The 20,587-nt window shown below is 44.6% G+C and overlaps 2 protein-coding genes across 4 annotated transcripts in view; both read left to right on the forward strand.

Annotated features, from left to right (window-relative positions):
- The first annotated feature begins 561 nt into the window (after window positions 1-561).
- On the forward strand, window positions 562-8,815 carry LOC135377226 (protein Skeletor, isoforms B/C-like). 2 transcript variants are annotated; one of them, XM_064609520.1, is made up of 10 exons: window positions 562-585; window positions 2,582-2,827; window positions 5,187-5,321; window positions 6,558-6,630; window positions 6,692-6,800; window positions 6,855-7,020; window positions 7,720-7,795; window positions 7,848-8,029; window positions 8,416-8,502; window positions 8,752-8,815. In XM_064609520.1, exons 2-9 carry the CDS (start codon window positions 2,791-2,793, stop codon window positions 8,493-8,495), a joined length of 858 nt encoding a protein of 285 aa, XP_064465590.1. In that variant the 5' UTR covers window positions 562-585; window positions 2,582-2,790; the 3' UTR covers window positions 8,496-8,502; window positions 8,752-8,815. The 2 variants fall into 2 exon arrangements, with proteins under 2 accessions (XP_064465590.1, XP_064465591.1); XM_064609521.1 differs by lacking the exon at window positions 562-585 and adding an exon at window positions 678-838.
- Window positions 8,816-14,284: 5,469 nt separating this feature from the next.
- Window positions 14,285-20,587, forward strand: part of LOC135377224 (protein Skeletor, isoforms B/C-like) — a 40,074-nt gene continuing 33,771 nt past the window's right edge. Inside the window, exon 1 of one of the 2 annotated variants that reach the window (XM_064609519.1) lies at window positions 14,285-14,383. In XM_064609519.1, the coding sequence (XP_064465589.1) occupies window positions 14,341-14,383 (43 nt within the window). In that variant the 5' untranslated portion in view covers window positions 14,285-14,340. Of the gene's footprint in view, window positions 14,384-16,162; window positions 16,293-20,587 lie in introns of those variants that run through there. The other variant, XM_064609518.1, reaches the window with a different exon arrangement.

A 20,587-nucleotide genomic window follows, 5' to 3' on the forward strand; every position in this document is an offset into this window, starting at 1 on the left:
GTGCAGAAATCGGTTTCTGCTACACCTATAATGTGTCAACTGGCGAAACATGAAAGACATAACCAGCTGCATGGCCTCGTGCTCAGGTTCGAATCCTACCACTCAGGACGCCGCCACAGTTGCCTCGCGGTGCTAACACGGTTCTTCCGTTTCCCACCGTCAACATCTTTCTCTTTGCCAGTGCGTACGTGTGAAGCTGTTCGCAATGCCAGCTGGAAGCGTCGCTATGATAGTTGGCCATCACGTGTTGTGTGCTTCCACAGGAGCAGGCTATACCATTCAAAAGAAATGTTATCCTCTGAAAAAATGACAGTCGTCGTCTTCTTATCATGTCGTCTCTGGACGCTTTTGAGCTGCGAAAGTATCTTCGCCACGCCTTTCCTCTAATTGCGTTTAGCTTCACGTCTCTTTCCCTCGAATCCTCCACTTAGCGTTAGTCCGACACAGGGCTAGTTAGTGGTTAGGAAACTCCATGCCTACGATCTCCATCTGGTCCCGCCCTTAGTGGATAACAGCCCCGAAGAAGAAGAAATGGTCCATTCCATTTGGAATTATGCTGTCTGCTTCAGGATCGATGAATGCAAGGTAGTCCTTTGGTCTCATTGTTTGTTTTCATTCTGTACTTTTACGGAGAAGGCATCAGACTTTGTAAAGGGGATTGCAGATATCCTACTCTTGCTAAGGAAAACACTTGTTTTAAAATCGTTTCAATCCTGAAAATATGGACAGCAGTAGAACTGCTACTTCTTCGTCTGAAAAGATGCGAGCGCTTCTTCGGTGTTGGTGCTAGCGTTCTCTAACGCTGGGTTACGTCACGGTATCCGGACGAACCGACCAAGTATGGAACCCTGTTTTCTGCTCTTGGCATTTCGGTTTGCTATTGTCACTCTACACACTCTATTTAACGTAGAAGATGGCGTGTGGGAGCCCGTAACCGTTTTAGCATAGTTTTGTGGTGTCGGTTGACTGTCAGGCGTAGACGGGATGATGCCCACGAGATATTGAAAGGGTAAACTTGCTTTGATTTTGCCCGTTGCTGCCACGATATTGATGGGTCTGCGGAGATGACACTGTACGCCTCTTGTGATGTTTCTCAGCGCGAATATTATCCTCCGATGAGTCTACCAAGTGCTGACGTCAGTTCAAGAGTGAGGAGAACGTTTTGAGCGCGTTTCGAATACGAAGGTTTTTCTCTAATGTATGATGCATCGCAGCAGCGAAAGACCATGTTCGTCATCAAGTTGTACACACTCATCAGACTTGATCGTTATTAAGATATTGCTTTTCAACTTTCTTACAGTGCATGTTCAATAGTGTCAGCGAGGATGTAGAAAATAGATGTCTATTTTATCCAAAACTTGATTTAGTTACATGGAATAACTGGACGTCAGGCCTGAAAACCGATTGAAGCCAGGGCCAGCCAAACAGGAAGGCATAATGCGTGCATAACGTCGCATTTTCATTTTCCTGCATTTAACAATCAGAACATTTCACGATTCGTTCGAACCGTTTATGAAGGCTGCCACCAGAATAGCATATTTCGGGATGAACGCCCCCCTCTAGGCACTACGTTCACACCCTAGGCATCTGAGCACTCGATACCCAAGTTAAATCTGTATAAGCGACGAAAGTCACTGAAAAGGTTTGCCAGCTGTAGGACTCGAACCCACATCTTCTGGATTGCTGGACGCCTTCTCAGCGACTTCCAGGGTGCGTCATCTGAAGGGACAAACCAGCCACTCTGTCTCACTCATCCTCCGGGAGCAAAAATGTAAGAGTGAAAGGAGGATGAGTGAGAGAGAGTGGCTGGTTTGTCCCAGAGCCATTTATAGGGAGAGTTTGGCCATTCTCTGATCTTTTGCCGCCTCGTGGGTGGAGCCTATTTTGACGTCAGAGTCGTCGTTGCGCCGCCCAAAAAGCCTGAATCCAAGCAGAATCCGCTTATCAGCCATCTGATGCGCGCCATATTGATGCTGTCCGTCAGTTTTGTTGTCGCAATGAATGCAATCAACAGGAATAACCGGCTTATGACCCACAGCCGTCTCTCATAAGGGGGATTTTGTTGCCAAACTGAAAGAGTTCAAGGACGAAGGGCTTTCGAAGGACAATGTACGCACGTGTTTTCCCTCCTTGCATCGTAAACAACGATCAGCATCAATATGGCGTCGGCGACTGGCCGACAACGGGACAATAGAGCACCGCGAGGGAGGTGGCTTAGCCGTGACGTCGCATGACGCGCTTCAAATTAGGCTCCTCCTAATGGCCAAACTCTCCCTATAAACGGCTCTGGTTTGTCCCTTCAGATGACGCACCCTGGAAGTGGCTGAGAAGGCGTCCAGCAATCCAGAAGATGTGGGTTCGAGTCCTACAGCTGGCTAACCTTTTCAGTGACTTTCATCTTTTATCGTTAATTTCTTAGGCAAATTGAGGCTCTGTATGTATTTGTCCCTTCTATATGTTGTTGCAGCCTTAGAATCATGTTCATCTGTATAAGTATTTAGTCTGTGGTGTCTTCGCGGCGGTAATCGAGTCCATACGTGGGCATATTTCTTTGCAAGTGAAAAAGACTGTTTCATTACAGCCCCAATTTTCCAACAACCCTTCATAAAAAAAAGCCAGCTGAGCAGGCAAGACGCAAGACCTCGTCCCACTCCGCTCAACACTTTCTACCATGAAGCAAAAACTATCTCTTTGAGCGCGGTGTGGCGCCACTGCCTTGGCGGATTATAAACATAGAGATAGGTCACAAGTATAAAGGATCGAGGTTGCTTTTGGTTGCTTTCACCCAACATGTGGTGGGCCGCCGTTTCGCTTCTGCTCCTACAAGGTGGGTGTGTCTTGCGTTTCAGTGGAATTGATACGTTGATCGGTTGTGCGCAAGGTAGGACAATATTCTTCGGACAGCGCTTTTGTCGATCAGGTCATCTGCATGTCAGCAATCTGTCGCTTGCAGACGACAGAATGGTATGGCGCTGTAGACCGTCAAAGCGTTTCGGTAGCAGACGACGAGACAGCTTGACGTCAAGATGACGTCAGAAAGCAATGCGGGTGCTCAGCCACGTTTATCGCACTAGTAAAACTGTCGTCACCTGGATACATTCAGACTGAACGCGAATTTTCTTTTGCGGGGATATGTCAAGGTCTAAACACAATATTTCGGAGTTGTACGTCGCGAGGCAAGCGCGATCTAAACAACTCTCGTAGATGAGCTCTAACGCAAGCCCCTCTGCAGAAAGCTAGAGTCAGTCTTGATGAGAAATTTGAATGACACTACTCTCGTTAGGCCAAAACATGGGACCATTTCCATGTCATTTCACATGCCGGAAACCGAGCCATTCGTTTCTTCTTTTGTACATGCTCTGTAGATATGCGGAAAGGTCTTTTTTCCATAAGAGCGCGTTAATATATGTTCCCAGATGACACTTATTTCGTTGTCGTGTAGCGGATATTCTTCCCGAGGCACTGTAAGATTCATCTTCCTTGGGCAAATATACCCTTTAGTGTCCATATTCTACTATTTCGTACGTGTCTGTCGATTTACTATTGCTATGTGGAGTGTCGAAATTTTCATTGATTGTGATTCACTTTTGTGTTGACAATGCCGTGACTGGATGCGACTCTATAAGACGAATTTTGTTAATCTCAATTTGTACACACACATATTCTCAAGATGTTCTATACTATTGTCATCAATATTTTCTCCAATTAGTAAGGCAGTTCGTGCTAATCAATTATGTTAATCTTCCCCCAGATTTTCGGGTGTGAAATTTTTGTAGGAAGAAAAATGTGATTGACTTGAGCAAGAAAGGAGGGGACGTCTTCTTTGTCCATCGTCCTCCTAAACTAGTAATGGTACACAAACTACCCCAACTTTTTTGCACTTTGTTGAGCAAAGGTGTAAATTAGATGCTGCATAGTATGTGCCACACTTTCTCGCTCTTTTATTTGGACATAATTTTAATCGCCTCTGTGAGCTGTATGAAATAATCCAGTATTTGAAATTGGTTTCCTCTCACACGACGTTTTTATCCCCCTTGGATAAACCCACCTGTTATCACACGTCAGCATTTTTCGATGACTTTCGATGATTTGAGTGAAATTTACCGGGCTGTACTTGTTCTAAACGTCGTAGTAGCCAGTAAAGAGCTTTGTGTGACGTCATGCTACTTGTACGTAAAGAAATGCAGGAGAAAGCATGTTCTCAGAGCGCATTTCCCGTCTGGGTGTGGCATTCCGAGAACTTCCGGCACTTTTATTCCGTGTTGCAACTGTGGAAAAACCACGCTGGTCTGACCTTGGGCTGAATACACATCACGTGGTTGCAGTACTCAGTACTTGACTTATTTTCAAGATGGCGCTGCCCACTCACCTTGTAATACCAATCCGAACCCATTCCACGTCAGAAAAGGCCATATCGGAAACAAAATGGCACAGAAGGAAATGTACCAAGATATCCCATTTTCAAATTACGCGAGAATATATACGTGTCATAAAAAACATAGTGAAACAGCGAGTTTCAAAAGAAAGATATTGAGAATGTGACAAATCCTCCCACCTTACGACTCCTAATTATTATTCCCACAATGGTCCCGGTGTTCTCATGCTGTCCTTGGTGGTAAACATTATTGTCTCAACGTGTGTCGCGAATTAATTTATTATTATAACACGGCTGACTCTTCCAGTTAGGTCGTCTGCAACCGTTTTTTCTTGGACGCGCATGAAAAAGCAGGAACAAGTAGTGAAAGCTAAAGAGGTCATCCAGGAAATGTCCGAGAAACGCTTCCCTCCGAGGTGGCTTTTTGCCACAAAACCTCCTGGAGACAAAATCAATATTTTCGTTCCTTGTAATGGGTGACAGCCATTGTTTCCAATGTCTTGTCAAGGCCGTCAACGAGAAGGAATTGTTTTTATTGCGATGGGAGTAACCGGCGTTAGTTGCACAGATTGAGGCCAACGGCCTGCATCTCTGGTAACCATGGGAGACATTTCTCCCATTTCGCTGCGTATGCATTCGGGTAGTTGCTATCGAAAAGGAAAGTTTCACTATCATATGAGAGATATGGCAACTTTCAACAAGTTACTTGACTTGACCAGCTTCGATGCCTTTTTAAAAGTTATTTCAATTCTTGTCCCGTCTAGTTCTGCTTTTAGGTATGTCCTTCTATCGACATATTTTGCTTCTATAGGAGTTGAATGTACCTATTATGGCAAGTTGATTGGCGACATAAAAACCAATGCTCACGGACTCAAGGGGAAGGTCTACGCTGCTACGGAGAGTACCTTCTACCTCGTGGGCTTGCACTACGATGGCAAAGGACCAGGTGATGCTTTTTCTCCTACTCACCATTGTCCCGGACATTTTCAATTGACAGCGATAGCTGCGTATTTCTTGGAATAGAATACCGTGATCCATGTACTTTTCAACGTTTCACGAAATACATAGCAGTATACAGGGTGTTTGCTCTAACGTGTGCAGAAATTATATTTAAAGCGAGCGATAAAAGGAAAGCAAGTGGTACTTTCCTTTTATCGCTCGCTTTAAATACAATTTCTGGACACGTTAGAGCAAACACCTTGTATTTGCGACTGAGTAGTTGCAATTACAGCCTGGGACAAAAGTTTACGGCACTGACGTATTTCTTAATCGGAGCTTTCATTTCGTGGCAACATGGCCTAGCACTCGGAAATTGTTAGATCGGAGGCCGAGCTGGATCATGTGACCGGTGCCACCCGAACATGAGTGCTAGGTTTTAATTGGATCACGCTAGGCTAGGGTATCGCTGTCTTGGAGTTCCGTACTCTGCTAAACCACGTGATTTTAACATGCGGGCCAATGAGGGCACTCGCCACTATTGCAGTGCGGATGTGACGACACCGGATATAGTTGGGCAACCCGCTGCTCGAGAGTTTCGAGACCGGGCGAAAAAAGTGCAAATTTCGGGCGCTCGGAAAGCGACACGCGAACATGCGAGATTGATTGGCTTTCACCAAGAATAAAAGATGGGTTATTGTGTCTGCTCCTGAGACACCCCGGTGTTCCATAAACTTTTGTCCCAAGCTGCATAGGCGCAAACTGCGGTTGAGTGCGAGTGAACGTGAAAATCCTGTAAAGATTCGTCACCCTGCACGACCTCTGTGCCGGCAAACTCTCCGCCTATGCCAAGCTGTACAGTTTAATCTTATCTCTGGATATTATCCATGTCTGGAACACGGCAGGTGACTAATGTTATCCTCTAACAAATGTAGCACTGCCCTATTCTCGCATAAGCAAAAGTTGCAGGACTCATAATGCCACTGATGAAATATCGACTCAGTCGAAGATGTGGACATGATAGTGAACACTCTTTTTCTACCGATGTATAGATATGTGCCTTAGTCGTGGGAATTTGTTCAGAATGGATTTTTCCACATTACTTTCTGAGACGTGCGTAGCAGTCACAATTTCAAGGCTTTATTTCTGGACGTTTTATTTTGACCCGTTTCAAAACGCAAAATACAGCGATCCTCGGTTTCCCAGACTGAAATTGTGACCGTCTAAAAGCAGCTAATTTCTACAGAGGCTTTTTTCTGGGCAAGCCCTTCTACGGAGTTGCTTCCTAGCGGTACCATCGTGCCAGACGAGAAAGGACAGTAAGTATACTGGCAAGGACAAGGATGCGCCCACAATAATCGGTCCCGTTTCACTCGGCAGCTCAAATGTTCTACGTGCCTACTCGGGGGAGACTTTCACCATAACTCTCCCCGCTGGAAAGAAAATTACCGATTTTAAGTCGCTGGGCGTGTTTTGTCGAAAGTTTGCGGTAAGTGCACTAAATGGAAGTACAGTGTGAAGGTCACGAAGGTCTCTCTTTTAGGCTGACTTTGGCCATGTCGTTATTCCCGACAACTTTCAATTGCCAAAGGAGCAAGTGTTGACAGGCTTTACAAATGGTGCCCACGGCGTCCGATCGGGTCCCATCGTTCTTAAGGACTCACGGACTGTTTTTATCCCCTCTCTTCATTACGATGGAGCCGGACCTGGTAAGAAACACCAATGGTGGAGCTGAATGCTTGAAATTTGTCCTGCCGACGGCTCTGTTCGAAACTAAGAGCTCATTCTCGGTTTTGTGTCACTTTGGAGACAGTCGCTAACCTGTAAAGGTATTTGGGGAGCATTTCAGAGAACTCCTATTATCGTACCTCGAGTGACTCGTACCCATCAGATGACTTTTTCCCAATATTTTGTAACAGGTTGAATATACCTCGCAGAACGTTTTTGGCACCACTGATGCTGTACCCATCTCTCAAGAGTATCCAGTAATGTGGTGACGTCATCCGCTATAATTTCGTCGCGTCTTTTTCTGTCAATTGTACCTTTTCCTGAAGGAAAGCGCTCGAAAATTGGCAGTGTAACCACATTGGTAAAATAGTGAGGGCGAAATTTTTACACTTTACTTAGCTTTTGGTTTTCCTGCTATGACAATGCCTTTTCTATTCATCTGCATTTCACTGTTACATGTGAAACGGAGATGAGTCCCGCTACGCTTCAAGTAACAGAAAATATTTCTTTATAATTTCCTCCACACTTCTGAAGAACAGCGACCAAAAATAAAAAGAGTTTCCAACACCGTCGCTGCATGCTTATCACGTTGTACAGCGAACGATCTGAGAAAGCAGAGAACGTCGACAGTACAGGTGTTTGCGGGTGTCCACACAGGAAGGCAATCGTTTTCTTTGCAGATGCCTACTTTCTAATTGGTAGTTCACCGAAGGTGCAAGCATCTGGCGCTACTAAGGTGCCAGACGAAAATGGAAGGTGAGCATTTTTCAAGCATAGTTAGGTCCTGTTGTACACGTAATATGCGCAGTCTGGAAAAGCTGAAAGCCTACAACGGCAAGGATGTCACCCTCAAAGTTCCCGACAACATGACGTGGGCCGACGTCAAGTGGCTGTCCATGTACTGCATCCTTGCTAGTCAGGACTTTGCCCACGTGAACATTCCAGTGGATCTTCACGTTCCCGTCGATCTGAGTGGAATATCTCCTCACGGTAAGATGTGGAGCCCCGTGTAAGGTCCTCCGAGAAACAGCATCAATAACGCCATCTCCGAGACAGAAAAAACCGCGTTCCGACGACTCTTTAAATTGCGCAGAATGTCACTTTCTTTATCTACCCTCAAGTCACATGGAGTGGAAATAACGAGGAAGCAAATGAAAAAGTATAAAGTTACACATGAAATACGTCGTGGAGTCGGAATCTTGTTGAGCTTTGAGCGCGATCCAAGCAATCGGGCAAGTAACACAACTAAAGGCACAGAAAGGTTCTTTAGATCAACATCAAAGTGCAATCTGGAGTATCCGCTTCCTTACAAACCCCCTAAATGGGTACCATCGTTTTTCTTGTTTCGAAATCTGACCAATGCTCTGTCTATGAAGGTGGAAAAGCTGGAGCTGCTCATATCGCCTCCTCCATTGCCCTAATTGCACTGAGCGTGGGACTCATATTCTCTCGCTAAGCATCAGGTAAGATCATCTGTCCCCCAAACGGCTTCACTTAGCGTGCTTTCCACAATTTCCGGAATATTACGACGTCCTTGTCTTTGTTTTTCCTGCTACTGTGGAAACCACGATAATTCCTTGTGGAGGCAGCGTAAAACTTGCAGGTGGAATTTACGTTTGCCATACCATAGCACAGCGATGAAAGCCGTTTGTTGTTTGGACGGTTCATGGGAAATTTCATCTTTAATTTTTTTTTTTTTTTCAATCTTCCAGACAAGCCAGGAGCAACCGTTTGAAGAGGATTTTATTGGGGGAAATAAAAGTTTCCTTCTCGATACCTATGGTAGCGGTGCTATGAAGTTGACCTCTTCACTTGAGCATGACCAATTTGTGATAGTAACTTTTCTGGGGGAGTAGTTCGCACAGTGACCGGCAAGCATTCTTGTAGTTGCTGAAGAGATGGAAAAAGCTATATTGTACCAGGCTTGGGATTGGCAGGATTTACGGTGCAAACGCATTTTTTTTACCTCCTAAGAAGGTAACCAGTTTACGACCTACTGACCTAGCCAGTGTAGTTTCAAGAATTAACTGTCATGCTGCTAGTGCTAATGGTGAAGATAACACAGTCAAGAGATGATTCATAATTGAACTGGAGAGCGTCCCTGAAACTCCATGGAATGCTTTCAGTTGGTTATGCGTGGTTGGGTAAGCTCTGCTTCTTATGGTGGGGCATGCGAGAGCCAAACTGCGGAGGGAGAGGCAGTTCCGGTAGGTAATCACTGCACGTGCCTTGGAACACTCCTGCAACACTGATGACACCAACGGCCATCTGCAATGAGCAACTCTATTCCAACGAGATAAAGAGCATGAAAGAACTGATGTTCCGAACATCAGTTCTCTCATGTTCAACAGCTGCGCCTGCGTCGATCCCGTCGTATGAATGTGTGTATGAGTGTGCAAAAATGTAAGAGTGAAAGGAGGATGAGTGAGAGAGAGTGACTGGTTTGTCCCTTCAGATGACGCACCCTTGGAAATCGCTGAGGAGGTGGACCTTTTCCAGAGCGGAAAAGCGCCTCTAGCGGGAGGAGTCGGAAACACGGTTGGTGGCTCGCGCGACGCGCGGTGTCTGCACATTTGGTCAAACGCCGTGTGATTGGAGACATCTGATCGAACTCCGTTTGGTCGAAAGCCGGTTGTTCGACACCGTTTGTTCTAAATACTTCTTTTCGAAGAGAGTTCAGTGTGTTGTTCACACCTATTTTTCTGTAACTTTTGACGGTACTCTCTGAGCGTACGGAGTAGGCAACCAGTGTCATCTGCTTTCTTTCTTTTTTCTTTGCTTTTTCCGTTGAAGAGGGGAGACCACGGGTTATTCGCATATCTTTGTCTTTCACGAACAGCACAGTTGAATAGAACAGTGTGGAACAATCCGGCGTACCAGTAGGACACATCTTGAAGAAAATGGCCTCATGTTGAGCACAGCCAATAATCCGTGCTTCCTCTGGGCACCCTTCTCATTGTTGGCGGCATATTTAAAGGGAACGATCTGGAATGGGATAGCCATATATGCGCGAAAGCCACTTAAAGTCTGTGGATGCTCAGAGGGAAATTTCGCCATGGTTCAACGAAAGATATTGAATTGTCAGGCATATAAAACCTCCGTTCAACCTTGTTTAGAATATGCATCTGCACTGTGGGCCCTTACACATGCAGGCTATCAAAAAAGAAGAAAAGAAAAGACAGTACAAGGATCTGCTCCCCGGCTTATATTGTCTAGGTTACGAAGGACTTCTTCACTAACATGTATGTTGGAAGAGGAAATTTAGATTCACTTGAACATATGTGCAAAGTAAATAGACCAAAACCATTCTTTTTCCTATACAGTGGTCAGTTAAATACAATCATTAATAATATACATTGCTAAAATTTGTCCACATTCGACGCGAATAAATCATCGAAAAATGTCATATAATTATTTTATTTATTTATAAAAATATTTATTATCTGACATCAATTATTATTTGACAAAGTGTTGGGGATTATGGGGGAAAATCATATATGGCATGTTTAGTCACTATGTGTCAGAGCAGAAAAACCTATCAAGTGGTCGAACGGGCTAGGGTGAACAACCCATGCTCTTGGACCGCTTTTTGGACGTGAAAAAGTGGGTTAGCATGAGGAATGTGTTTATGGGCAAGTTTATGGCGGATGTTCCTTCAGATAATGGCAAAGAAATGTGGAACAAGGTCCATGAGGGCCTAGTATACTTTTAGAAGGCAGCAGTCGTATCAGACACATTAAACATCTCTAGGGTTTCCGTACACAGAATGGGTAGGGTGTGTGCCCTTTCAGCGGTACAAGAATGGCTTTTATGTGGTTGACGAACAAAAACAACCCATGAAGCTGAAGATAAGAAGGCTAAAATAAGGCAGCAAGAGCTACATGCACTTGTGCAACCAACGGCAGCGCATCGTTTGGTTGCATTTTTCGCACGGAATACGCGAACCAAAAGCGCCCCGGCCGTGCTATTCTGAGCACCGAGAGCCACCAAAGATGATGGCGGCCGCGCGGCGCTGCTCGCGCATGCGTCGCACGTCCAACTGGAAAAGGTAGAGCCCTGAACCGGCCATCTAGAAGATGTGGGTTCGAGTCCTACAGCTGGCTAACCTTTTCAGTGACTTTCATCTTTCAGAGATAATGAGGTTAATAAAGGTATAGAGCGGCAGTCCTATCTAAAGCCACCCTGAATGACTATCTAACCTCGCCTTGTTTGCAAAAGGCGTAGGCCAGGGGCGATAAGCGCATGTATGCTTCGAAATTCCGTGCCATTTATTAGTTTCGTAATGCTGGCAACAATTTTTCCCAAGCTTACTGAAGACCTACTTTGATAGAACCATAAATGCAAAGAGTGCTGGTGCAAACCTGTCTTAGGGCCAGTTCTCACTTAAGCAGGGAGAATAAAGACACCAAAGGGGCTGGTGTGTTAGTATATCCCACTAATACGAGGTACGATACTTGCTTTTGCCCATCTTAGTATTGTCCTATGGAGTGGCTTTTAACTGCATGTGAATTCAGGAGTATTTTCATATATTGGACTAGCTGCAGTGCCCTTCATGCAGTACTGAATCCAATCAGCAACCATCACTTGAAACTGCCAGATTTTCATGCAAATACATACTTTCAACTCTGCATGTTTTTTGTACACTGCTTAACGTAAGATACTGTTGCTCCAGCGAATTTGTTGCGTGTTTTAAATGCATGCAAGTGCATTTCTGGAGGTTATTTTGAGCAAGTTTAATGCATTTTTCATGCATGTGTGTTCAACCAGCTTTTTGTGCATATAAATCCGGCCTGTACATATGACATATGCATTATTACTTTCTGGAGGTGCTCTGGGAAATCCAACTTGGTGGGCACAGTGTCAGGCCTCAAACGAACGGTCTGCCCCATTCTGTCGCCTTTGCTGCAGACCACTCACGTCCTCGACGGCGTCCCCTGACATTCACCACCCACTTTTTTCAAAGATCTGGGAGGGAACCTGCATTGAACAATTTATGCCTGGCCGGGATGATCCTGGATGAGCCAAGGCTGATCCGGACAAGCAATCCGCGGTAGGTCCTACACCTGACCGAGGGTCTGGATCCGCCCCCGGTGGGGTTGTCCTGCGATTTTTAACTTGAGGATTAACATAGTTGTTCTAAACCACCATGAAAATGTACGAGAGTTGCCTCGGCCCCAGTAACTTCTGAAAGTCGGTTTCTGTCACGGGCGACGTGGCCGTCCTTATTGTTGCCAACACAGCTCGCGGCATGCTCTGCAATCTTTATCAAATGTCGGGTAAATTCGCGGTATTCCATTTTCAACAAAGGGCAATCGTATGAGAAGGGCAGGGACCTATACAGGAGACTTCATCAGTCGACGGCTTGGGACGGTTGGCAGAACACCGGTTAGCGTACGGAATGACAGAAAAATGAACGTTGGTTAACAGACTTTGTGCCATCCGACGCCTTCCTCAACCAAGCCAACTTATGTGCCCATAATTCAGGAGTTTTGCGTATGCGCTTTTCATAACCCATGCCCCTATCTTATTCTGTATATTCTCACGGTTTTGTGAACAGAGTAACGAAAACGATTTTGGTTATTTTTCTTTTATGCGTTGGCTACCTTTGGGCTATTTTCTGAATCATTTTTGGCGGAAGACGAGTTTGGCATCTGGCAACCCTGACGGAGAGATACATTTTGGATACAAGGATAGTGTACAAAATGACTTTATTTATGGGTATAACGACCCGGTGGAACCTCAGGACTCGAAGGCTCCAAGACAAATACAAAATTCCGGTGATGCTCCTGGACATACTTGGACAGGTCTATCGGACAGAGAAATCCAGGAACAGGTCATGGTAGCGGAAACCGAAGCCTGGAGGAGACGCATGGAAGCAAAACCAGCTTTGGAGATATACAGGACAGAAAAATGAATATAACAAACGTAATCGGCCTTTATAATAACACGCAGGAGAGCAGTCGTCTTTTTGAGGCAAGGTGTGGAGAAGTAAATTCGAGGACATTGATGCACATTGCGACCTATGTAATGTCGACCAGGTAGAGACCATCGAGCACGTAATCTTAGACTGCACGGCACTTGGAGGCAAAAGGACATCACTCAGTTTCTGTACCGCCGACGGACAAGACTTGACGCTGATGGAGACGAAGCGGAGACTAAAACAATGGACTACACAAAATAGTCAGATGCAGAGGAGCCCGGAAAAGTCCCGAAAACGAACAAACAATTTGACATGAAAAACATAGCAGCTGACTCTGAAACAGGACCAAGTACAACGCCATCTGTGGAAAAGGCAGCGCCTTCAAATTCAGCTCAAAAGGAAAATCGGGGCACAGTGCACACCCCGTCAGTAAAGAGGAATAACTGCCTGGCGAAGAAATTTTTGTTGGACCCTCGTTTCAAAGAGGCCCACCAGGGGTGCACCAACAATCCATCCAATCTCCTGAGCATGTTCCGATCTTGATGGTACTCGTAATGCGTAACGCACGAAGCGAACGTTGTTGTGATGGCACCTCAACAATGGAATGTGTTGAAGATGAGGGAAAACAGCTCTTGGACTCGGATCACTCGGATAGGCGAAGGTGCTTTGTACCACAGTAACGGCCATCTCCTGAATCTCGAGGACGTGTCGTCTTTTTTCTGTTCCGTGTCTTAGGTTTTATCGTCGTTTCCTGAAATCTTCCCGGTCGCTGTAAAACAACTTTGATGACAACCGCTAAAATCCCACATAATACAAATAAGGAACTACGACGACGTTTTCATTGTCCGCATCACTATTAGCGCAAGGTCATAGCACAATGGTTATAACCAGCAAGACCCATATTGTTCCTGGGGCAATAATATGAAAGCAAGATATTTTTTAGGAGGGAAACGTAAAGCAGGCAAAGGTGTGGATTGCAATGGTCACTCTACTGAAACTCACCGCACTGACATATAATCCAATACATTGTTGATAGCGGAATCCACAAAGCGCTGATAATACATTACGTTATCCCCGTCATCTACGTCAAGGTAGTACAGATCAAGTGAAAACACAACCGGAACGAACAAGTTTTACTTGTCCAGAAATTGGCGTCAAAAGATGAGCAATGGAAGAACTCATTCCAAAACCACTTGCACGACAAACACCGTCTGACAACACAACGGAGAGAGAGAGCGCTTCCTTGGAACGGTACTTCCGACCAAAGAACGTGGGGTCAGTGGGCCATCCACTGAAGAGTGCTCATAGCTACCGCTAGGTGGAAGCACCAAACGTTCTATATAAGCGATCCGTTGCCCCAAGCGCGTGAAAGAAAGTTGCGATGGAATGGTTGGGAGTGAGCTTCGCTCTTGTTCTGCTACAAGGTGTGTATGTTGCTGCTTGGAGGAAAGGTGTGCCGCTTGGAATACGACCGGGTTGCTTAGTTCCGCTCTTGCCCAAGCACGCGGCGTCTTTCAAGGCTGGCCTTTGCTCCACTTTGTCTTGCTCTGGTGTCGTCTGCGATTCAATTCATGCTTTCTAAATACTAGTACTGAAAACAGAAATTTTGATATTTCCAAGCATGACATTGCGTCAGTCTTTATAAATATTGTACAGAGAAGAACAGTTTTCACCGTCAGAGATTTTGTACCGTATAGCGGTTTGTAAAGTGAGCAAACAGCTTTCTTGTTTATCGAAAGATTTTTCTGAAAGTTTCAAGTATCTGTTGCGCATATGAAAGCTCGCTGCGTATTTTTATTGAATAAGTCTAGAGAGAAGAATTTAAAAAAAATGCGTTATGTTTTTCAAAGTTTCAGTGTATTGTCATTTGTATTTCGGTTTATTTGTAAGGAAAACGAGACTTTGGCGGAAGTTTAAAAAAATTCCAACATAAGTCGTTCGTTATACTGTGCTAGGTGGAATGGACGATCCTCATACACATTGTCCAGAGCTGCCAGCATGAGTCCGGACTGAACGCGAGTGATATGTATGTATGGATAATTTTTCCGCACGGGATGGTAGTTTACCTCCTCGGCTAATGTAACAGCGCGGTGACTTCCAGTGTAATGCTATGTTGAACAGGAGTAACTTTTTCCAAATGCATTATAGACTGAGTGAATGCAAAAAAAGTTTGGCTAGTTTTTCTAGCCAAGCAATCGCCTGCGGATGTTTCCTTGTTGACCTCATTAAGGAAATTTTATAACCTCAAAATGTGCAAAGTTGGAAGATGTCCTTGTAAGGAACTGTCCTCAGACTACAAGAACGATTGTTTGGTCTTTTCCAAGAGCGTGTGGAGGGATCATTGAATTTAGAACGGAATCATGATATCATCATAAGACAACTGCAAATTTGTACTCTCCAAAATTGTTCATCCGATGAGGACATCCTCCGCAATTTCCGTTTGCAAATAACAAAATGAGAAATAGCCTCCCATACATCTAGGCTGAACCTTGCCTAGAACAGCTACCTGAAACCTTAAAGCGGTGATTGTCTTTTAGACCACAACACTTTTTTTTGTCAACTGTTAGCTTGAATTTGTTGAGACTTTGACTGGGACGTTCTCTCACAAGCGTTCCACAACTTGTGATTTTGGAGTTGATAGAGGGGAAAAAGGGGGGAAATATTTCAGGAACGGGCTGTTCTTGCAAAGTACACCATGCATGCGCCTGGACCTTTTTTGCGACGGCCTGTGCGCATGACCTTGAGGCGCCGAAGAAGATTATCTCCATCTTCACTAGATGGTGCAATATGGGGACCGCTTTTGGTCCTTTGTTCGCTGGAGAGCCACTAGGGTACGACACGTATGTGAAAAAGGTCCATAGCCCGAGAAATGTCATGACGTTGGTAGACAGACTGAAACGAAACAAGGGTTCCACAAATGGGCACATCCCATGATCCCTTTCTGAACATTTGCAGGAGTGAAATCTATTTCGACATCGTCAACTACATTGATCGCATAAAACATCCGCAATGTTTCTGGCGAACAAAGTATGACAAACTCCATGACATGACGTGTATCCGCATACTCCTATACTTGTGAGAGCTGACACCGTGGGCTGCGAACTGGCACGCCCTCTGGCTGAGTGAAAGCTATTTCGTGGAATGCAGACTTTTTTGCTGTACAGCAACAGCTTCTCAGTTTTATTGCTGTTTATTCTAGACACACGTGACATGCTCTCATGAGGCCAATCAGTGAGAAAGACGCATATTCTCATAGGCACAGCAAGCTGGCCCTCAAAAGGTGGCAAAGAAGTAAGAGGCGTCTTTCTGTAACACAAAAAGGGAGATCTCACGGTGAGTCTTACATTTGAGGCAGAGACGATTGCATAAACTCTCATCTCATACTGACGTGAAACTGAACCATGGTAACTGATGAGCGAAAATCACGTCATGCGCTCAATGCTGCCCAATGCCATGAAAGATAGAGATGCTCCTTACAGCTCATTTCTCTGAGGCTTCTACGACACTTTTTTCTTCGTTTCCTTCTTGTGGTCGACATCTTTTGCTTCTTGTCAATCGCGTCAAACTAGAGGAGGTAGGGCCAAATATTCTCCAATCTGTGCGGTGCAATGTGTTCCGTAGCATCATTTAATCTACGGAAGGCATACAGAGCCCCGATTTTCAAAATGATTCTGTCGTCTGTGTTTTATTCAACGCGCAAGTACAACAGCATGAAGGCTTGCACCAGTTATTGTCGCTGATGCTGAAAGGAGCTTCAGCAGAATGCAATGGATCCATCTAGATATCTAGGATATTATCCTACGCTCAAACATGAGAGATGGCATGCAGGCTTTCTGAGCTTGCAGCTATATCAGTAGAAAACAATATCTCTATACTGTGATGTATTGATTAACCAACTTGCGAAGAACAAGGCTCGGCGTAGATAAGGAATCACTGTAGACCTATCTATACATAATATGAACCTTGCATATTGTATAAAGGAAATGCAGCATTCCAGTTTCTACATTGTAATGGGCCTCGAACATATGTTTGGTCACATTCTCTGTATATTCTGTGCTGCTTCCGATACATACGTCCTCATGAGGTACGTCATGTTTGTTCTTTTTCTTCTTTTTCGATAGATACTCCATGATGTCGATTGGTAAGATTAAGACTCTGTGTAGCGAGATAATTTTTCCATTGGGATGTTACAGTTATTCGTTAGCTGTAACAAAAAAACATATTTGCGAGTGAACATAAAAGTTTACGCTGGAGTGTCAACGACAAAAAAACGAGGATCGAATTGAAAGGATGAATCCGTCTTGTGACTGAGCAGTATACATCGTTTCCATAAAGCTATTTGAGATCTTTCTCACACTTTCCAAGCTCGGCCCGTTTGCATCAAACTGTTTGAGGCTTCGCTCATCCCAGTTGCATAAAGCGGAAACAAGTTGAGCATTTTGAGACAGGCGTCCACCAGGCTGTCCACCAGGCGACTCAACAATGGCGTTACAGGAGCTACCTTCTTTCTGTGTCGCTCGCGAGGCACCAAAATATCCTCCAATACTACGCTACGCTGTACGACCGCTTTGGTCTGCTCCCATTATTCTATATTATTTGTGGTAGCCTCCTACACGTTGCCCTGCACAGGAAATTTCCACAGCCAGGTGAATGGTGAAGCCATTTCATACGGTAAGACATTATATTGACAGTGGGCTACCATCTTCTCTTACACTTTTGTACCTTCGTTCCGGACAGGTGGGACAACACAATTTCACGCTGTTGCAGACATCATCCGAGCGTGAATGAAGAAGCATACGCGAATCGTCTCGGTCATCGTTTCCAACTACCAATTCCTGGATGCGAGGGTGTTGCTCCTCACCCTCAGCAAGCTAGGCGAAGGATTGGCATACTGTTTGGGGATATTGCACCCACTCATCAACTCAAGACCAATACAATAGTGTCACAGAAGGGGAATTGTAGAAAGGTATGTACCCTTGCCATTTCAATAATTCTGGTCATGTGATAAACAATCTTCATGGGTCCGTTATATATTTCACATACACGACTTTCGTACCACTTAAGCGCTCAGTGTATTTTTAAACTCTGTACCGGTATATTAATTCCACACCAATACTAAACTAGATAATCCTAGTAATTTCTAGTTTTAGTTGTACACACTGCTGACATTGAGTGTCCTGTGCTTGGCACTTGAAGGTACTCTTTTTCTTTTTCTAGAATGCTTCCATAAAAGGAAGTATGTCCCCAGATCTACTGTCTTGGTGCGCAAGAGTTGGCTCTGGTGGCTGCACTTGGTTCATTGTGTTCGACATATTCTCTGCTTTGGGACTTTGGTGAATAATGTTGGATGGATATTCAGTTGATGTTGCTGCATTTTTGTCATATGTAGCGTAATATGTTGAAACTGTGTCTCCCTGTTGATGTGTGCCTGTTGACACCAAAGTGTGCAGTGCTGCATCATCATTTCAACAGGAAAGGAAAGCAAGAGTGCATTTCTACAATACAATACAATACAACTACAATTTGTGCACCCAAGATTTTCCTGACATGTTAAACAAATTCAAACAACTTATCTTAAACAAATTTTCACGTGGATGGATAGAAAGAAATGAAAAGGATGTCCTCAGAATTAGTTGCTACTGTCTGCCAGATCATTTTCAAACGGCTGTACATATGTCATCTCTCTAAATGTGCGAAATATTTACTCGTCAACATTTGATGCGTGTCACAGCACTTTTACTGTTGTTAGTGCGATCAATAAATCACGGAGATATAGGTGCAGTAATTTACATTCAGAAATTGTTCACTATGATGAGCACTGAGATCTAAATGCAATTGGAGGTCAACTCTCAGGACTGCACCCCAGGAATGAGGCTTCCAGACAAGTTAAATTACCCATTGTAAAAGAAAGTGTTTGTGTATTGGTAAATGATTGTTGAGCAATAAAACATTTCAGAAGTTGCTCCTATCTGCTTTATTATTTCCAGATGGTAGAGAATATAGACTTTGTTGTCAGACGCCTGAAATCCTTCTGAAACACAAAGCGTTAAGTAAACGTTTTGGCAGTGTTTATGAGAGTTCTTTTAGCCTTTTAGCCTTTAGGCACAATGCATGGGAATGCTAGGTAACTGCGATTCCTCTTTTCTGTTGGATGCCTGCTGCTCCCATGCACCTGATAACATCCTCTCGCACAATTGTTCTTCCCATAATGAACACATGCAGTATGGCTTAGAAAGAAGAGTCTTCCACCATTGTTGTTATCTATTAAGAGTTGGATAACATAGACTGTCTTCCGAGGCACTAGTAGTGCAGGCATGGCCAGAGGACATTCACTGTATAAAGCCGTGGGACTCCCTCTGGTGACGAGATGGAGGTAGCTACACCACAATCACCGTCCTTCAGCTGAACGCGTGGCCAAGTAGTGACCTCTTGAAAAAGCAACGGTAGTGTATTACAAAATAAAAGGAATTTCCCCACTTTTGCATGCACCAAAATGGTTGAGTCTGAAACGGCGCTACTGAACGAGTAAAAAGAAAAGCTCCAACATAACAAACTCTTCCATTCTGCTCAGGTCAAAAACTCCTTGGAGCCAATGGAATGAGTTTGAGATTCGATTTATACAAACAGACCTTTTGTTTTCGAAGCTCCTTTTTCAAGGTCCGCCAAGCTGAATAATTCCTAAACAGTTGGTGACCATCCCTGAGGCCAAGAACTGAGTAGTGAGCTACCCATATGCAGACGCCTAATTTTGAAGTACACGCTGACAGCATACCAATGCGCTCATGGTTCCCATGCGGGGATGACGGAAGATAAGGAACAGCCGTAACCCTGTATTCTGCCGGCAGGAAAGAGGATATCCGAGATTAGAAAGCAATCCATTTAGAAAATTTCACCTGTTGCAAAAGGTCCATGCCATATCGAATTCAAACGGAAATGCATGGATGGAGGCAACCTCGAACGAGCGTTCTTGTCACAGCTTTGCGGCCAGCACTATGGAAATAAAGGGAAAAAAGGTGAAGGGGACAGAGAATCTATATTGAGAAATAAAGCTGGAAGAAACTTTGCTATCGTACCTCCTTGTGCAATGAACCGCACAGAAAAAAATTGGGTTTGATGCTCTAACAGAAAGTAGTGACATTCCCTGCCGCCTGAGTGTTGGAAGGTCCCACCATTTTTCATCTGTACGGCTCTGTTATAGCGACACGCCATTTAGTAGCAAAAGGCTGCTTCATGACACGTGGCTTCATGGCACGTTATATCTGCTGCCTCAACGCCACCCACGGTCTTTTTCGCCTCCGATAATTAAGAAGGAACACAGTCATCGATTTGCATGGACGAGTCGTTTAATTGTTCTAAGCATATATAAATGGTGAGCGACTTTCGATGCGTGAAAACACCCGACAGCGCTCTACGCTCATGAGGAGAAATCGCCTATTTACTCGCATAATTTGCGCACCCCCACTTTTTCACTGCGTAGTTTGTGCACCACGAATTCCCTCCATCCCACTGCGCAATGCAAGCAATGCGAGATTGAAGCCGTTTCCACCAAACATTGGATCTGACATGGCGTCCAAGAATCCAGCAAACAGAAATGAGGGTTAGGTGGGACCTTTCACAGAGGCGAGGTT

The sequence above is a fragment of the Ornithodoros turicata genome, chromosome 1 (genome assembly GCF_037126465.1).
Source record: "Ornithodoros turicata isolate Travis chromosome 1, ASM3712646v1, whole genome shotgun sequence".
NCBI lineage: Eukaryota > Metazoa > Arthropoda > Arachnida > Ixodida > Argasidae > Ornithodoros > Ornithodoros turicata.

Bases quoted from the DNA above. Each gene is read 5' to 3' on its own strand.
- LOC135377226 (XM_064609520.1), top strand. From the start codon at position 2,791: ATGTGGTGGGCCGCCGTTTCGCTTCTGCTCCTACAAG. The intron at 6,801-6,854 runs GTAAGTGCACTA...TCTCTCTTTTAG, and splicing joins TGTTTTGTCGAAAGTTTGCG to GCTGACTTTGGCCATGTCGT. The intron at 8,030-8,415 runs GTAAGATGTGGA...CTGTCTATGAAG, and splicing joins GAGTGGAATATCTCCTCACG to GTGGAAAAGCTGGAGCTGCT.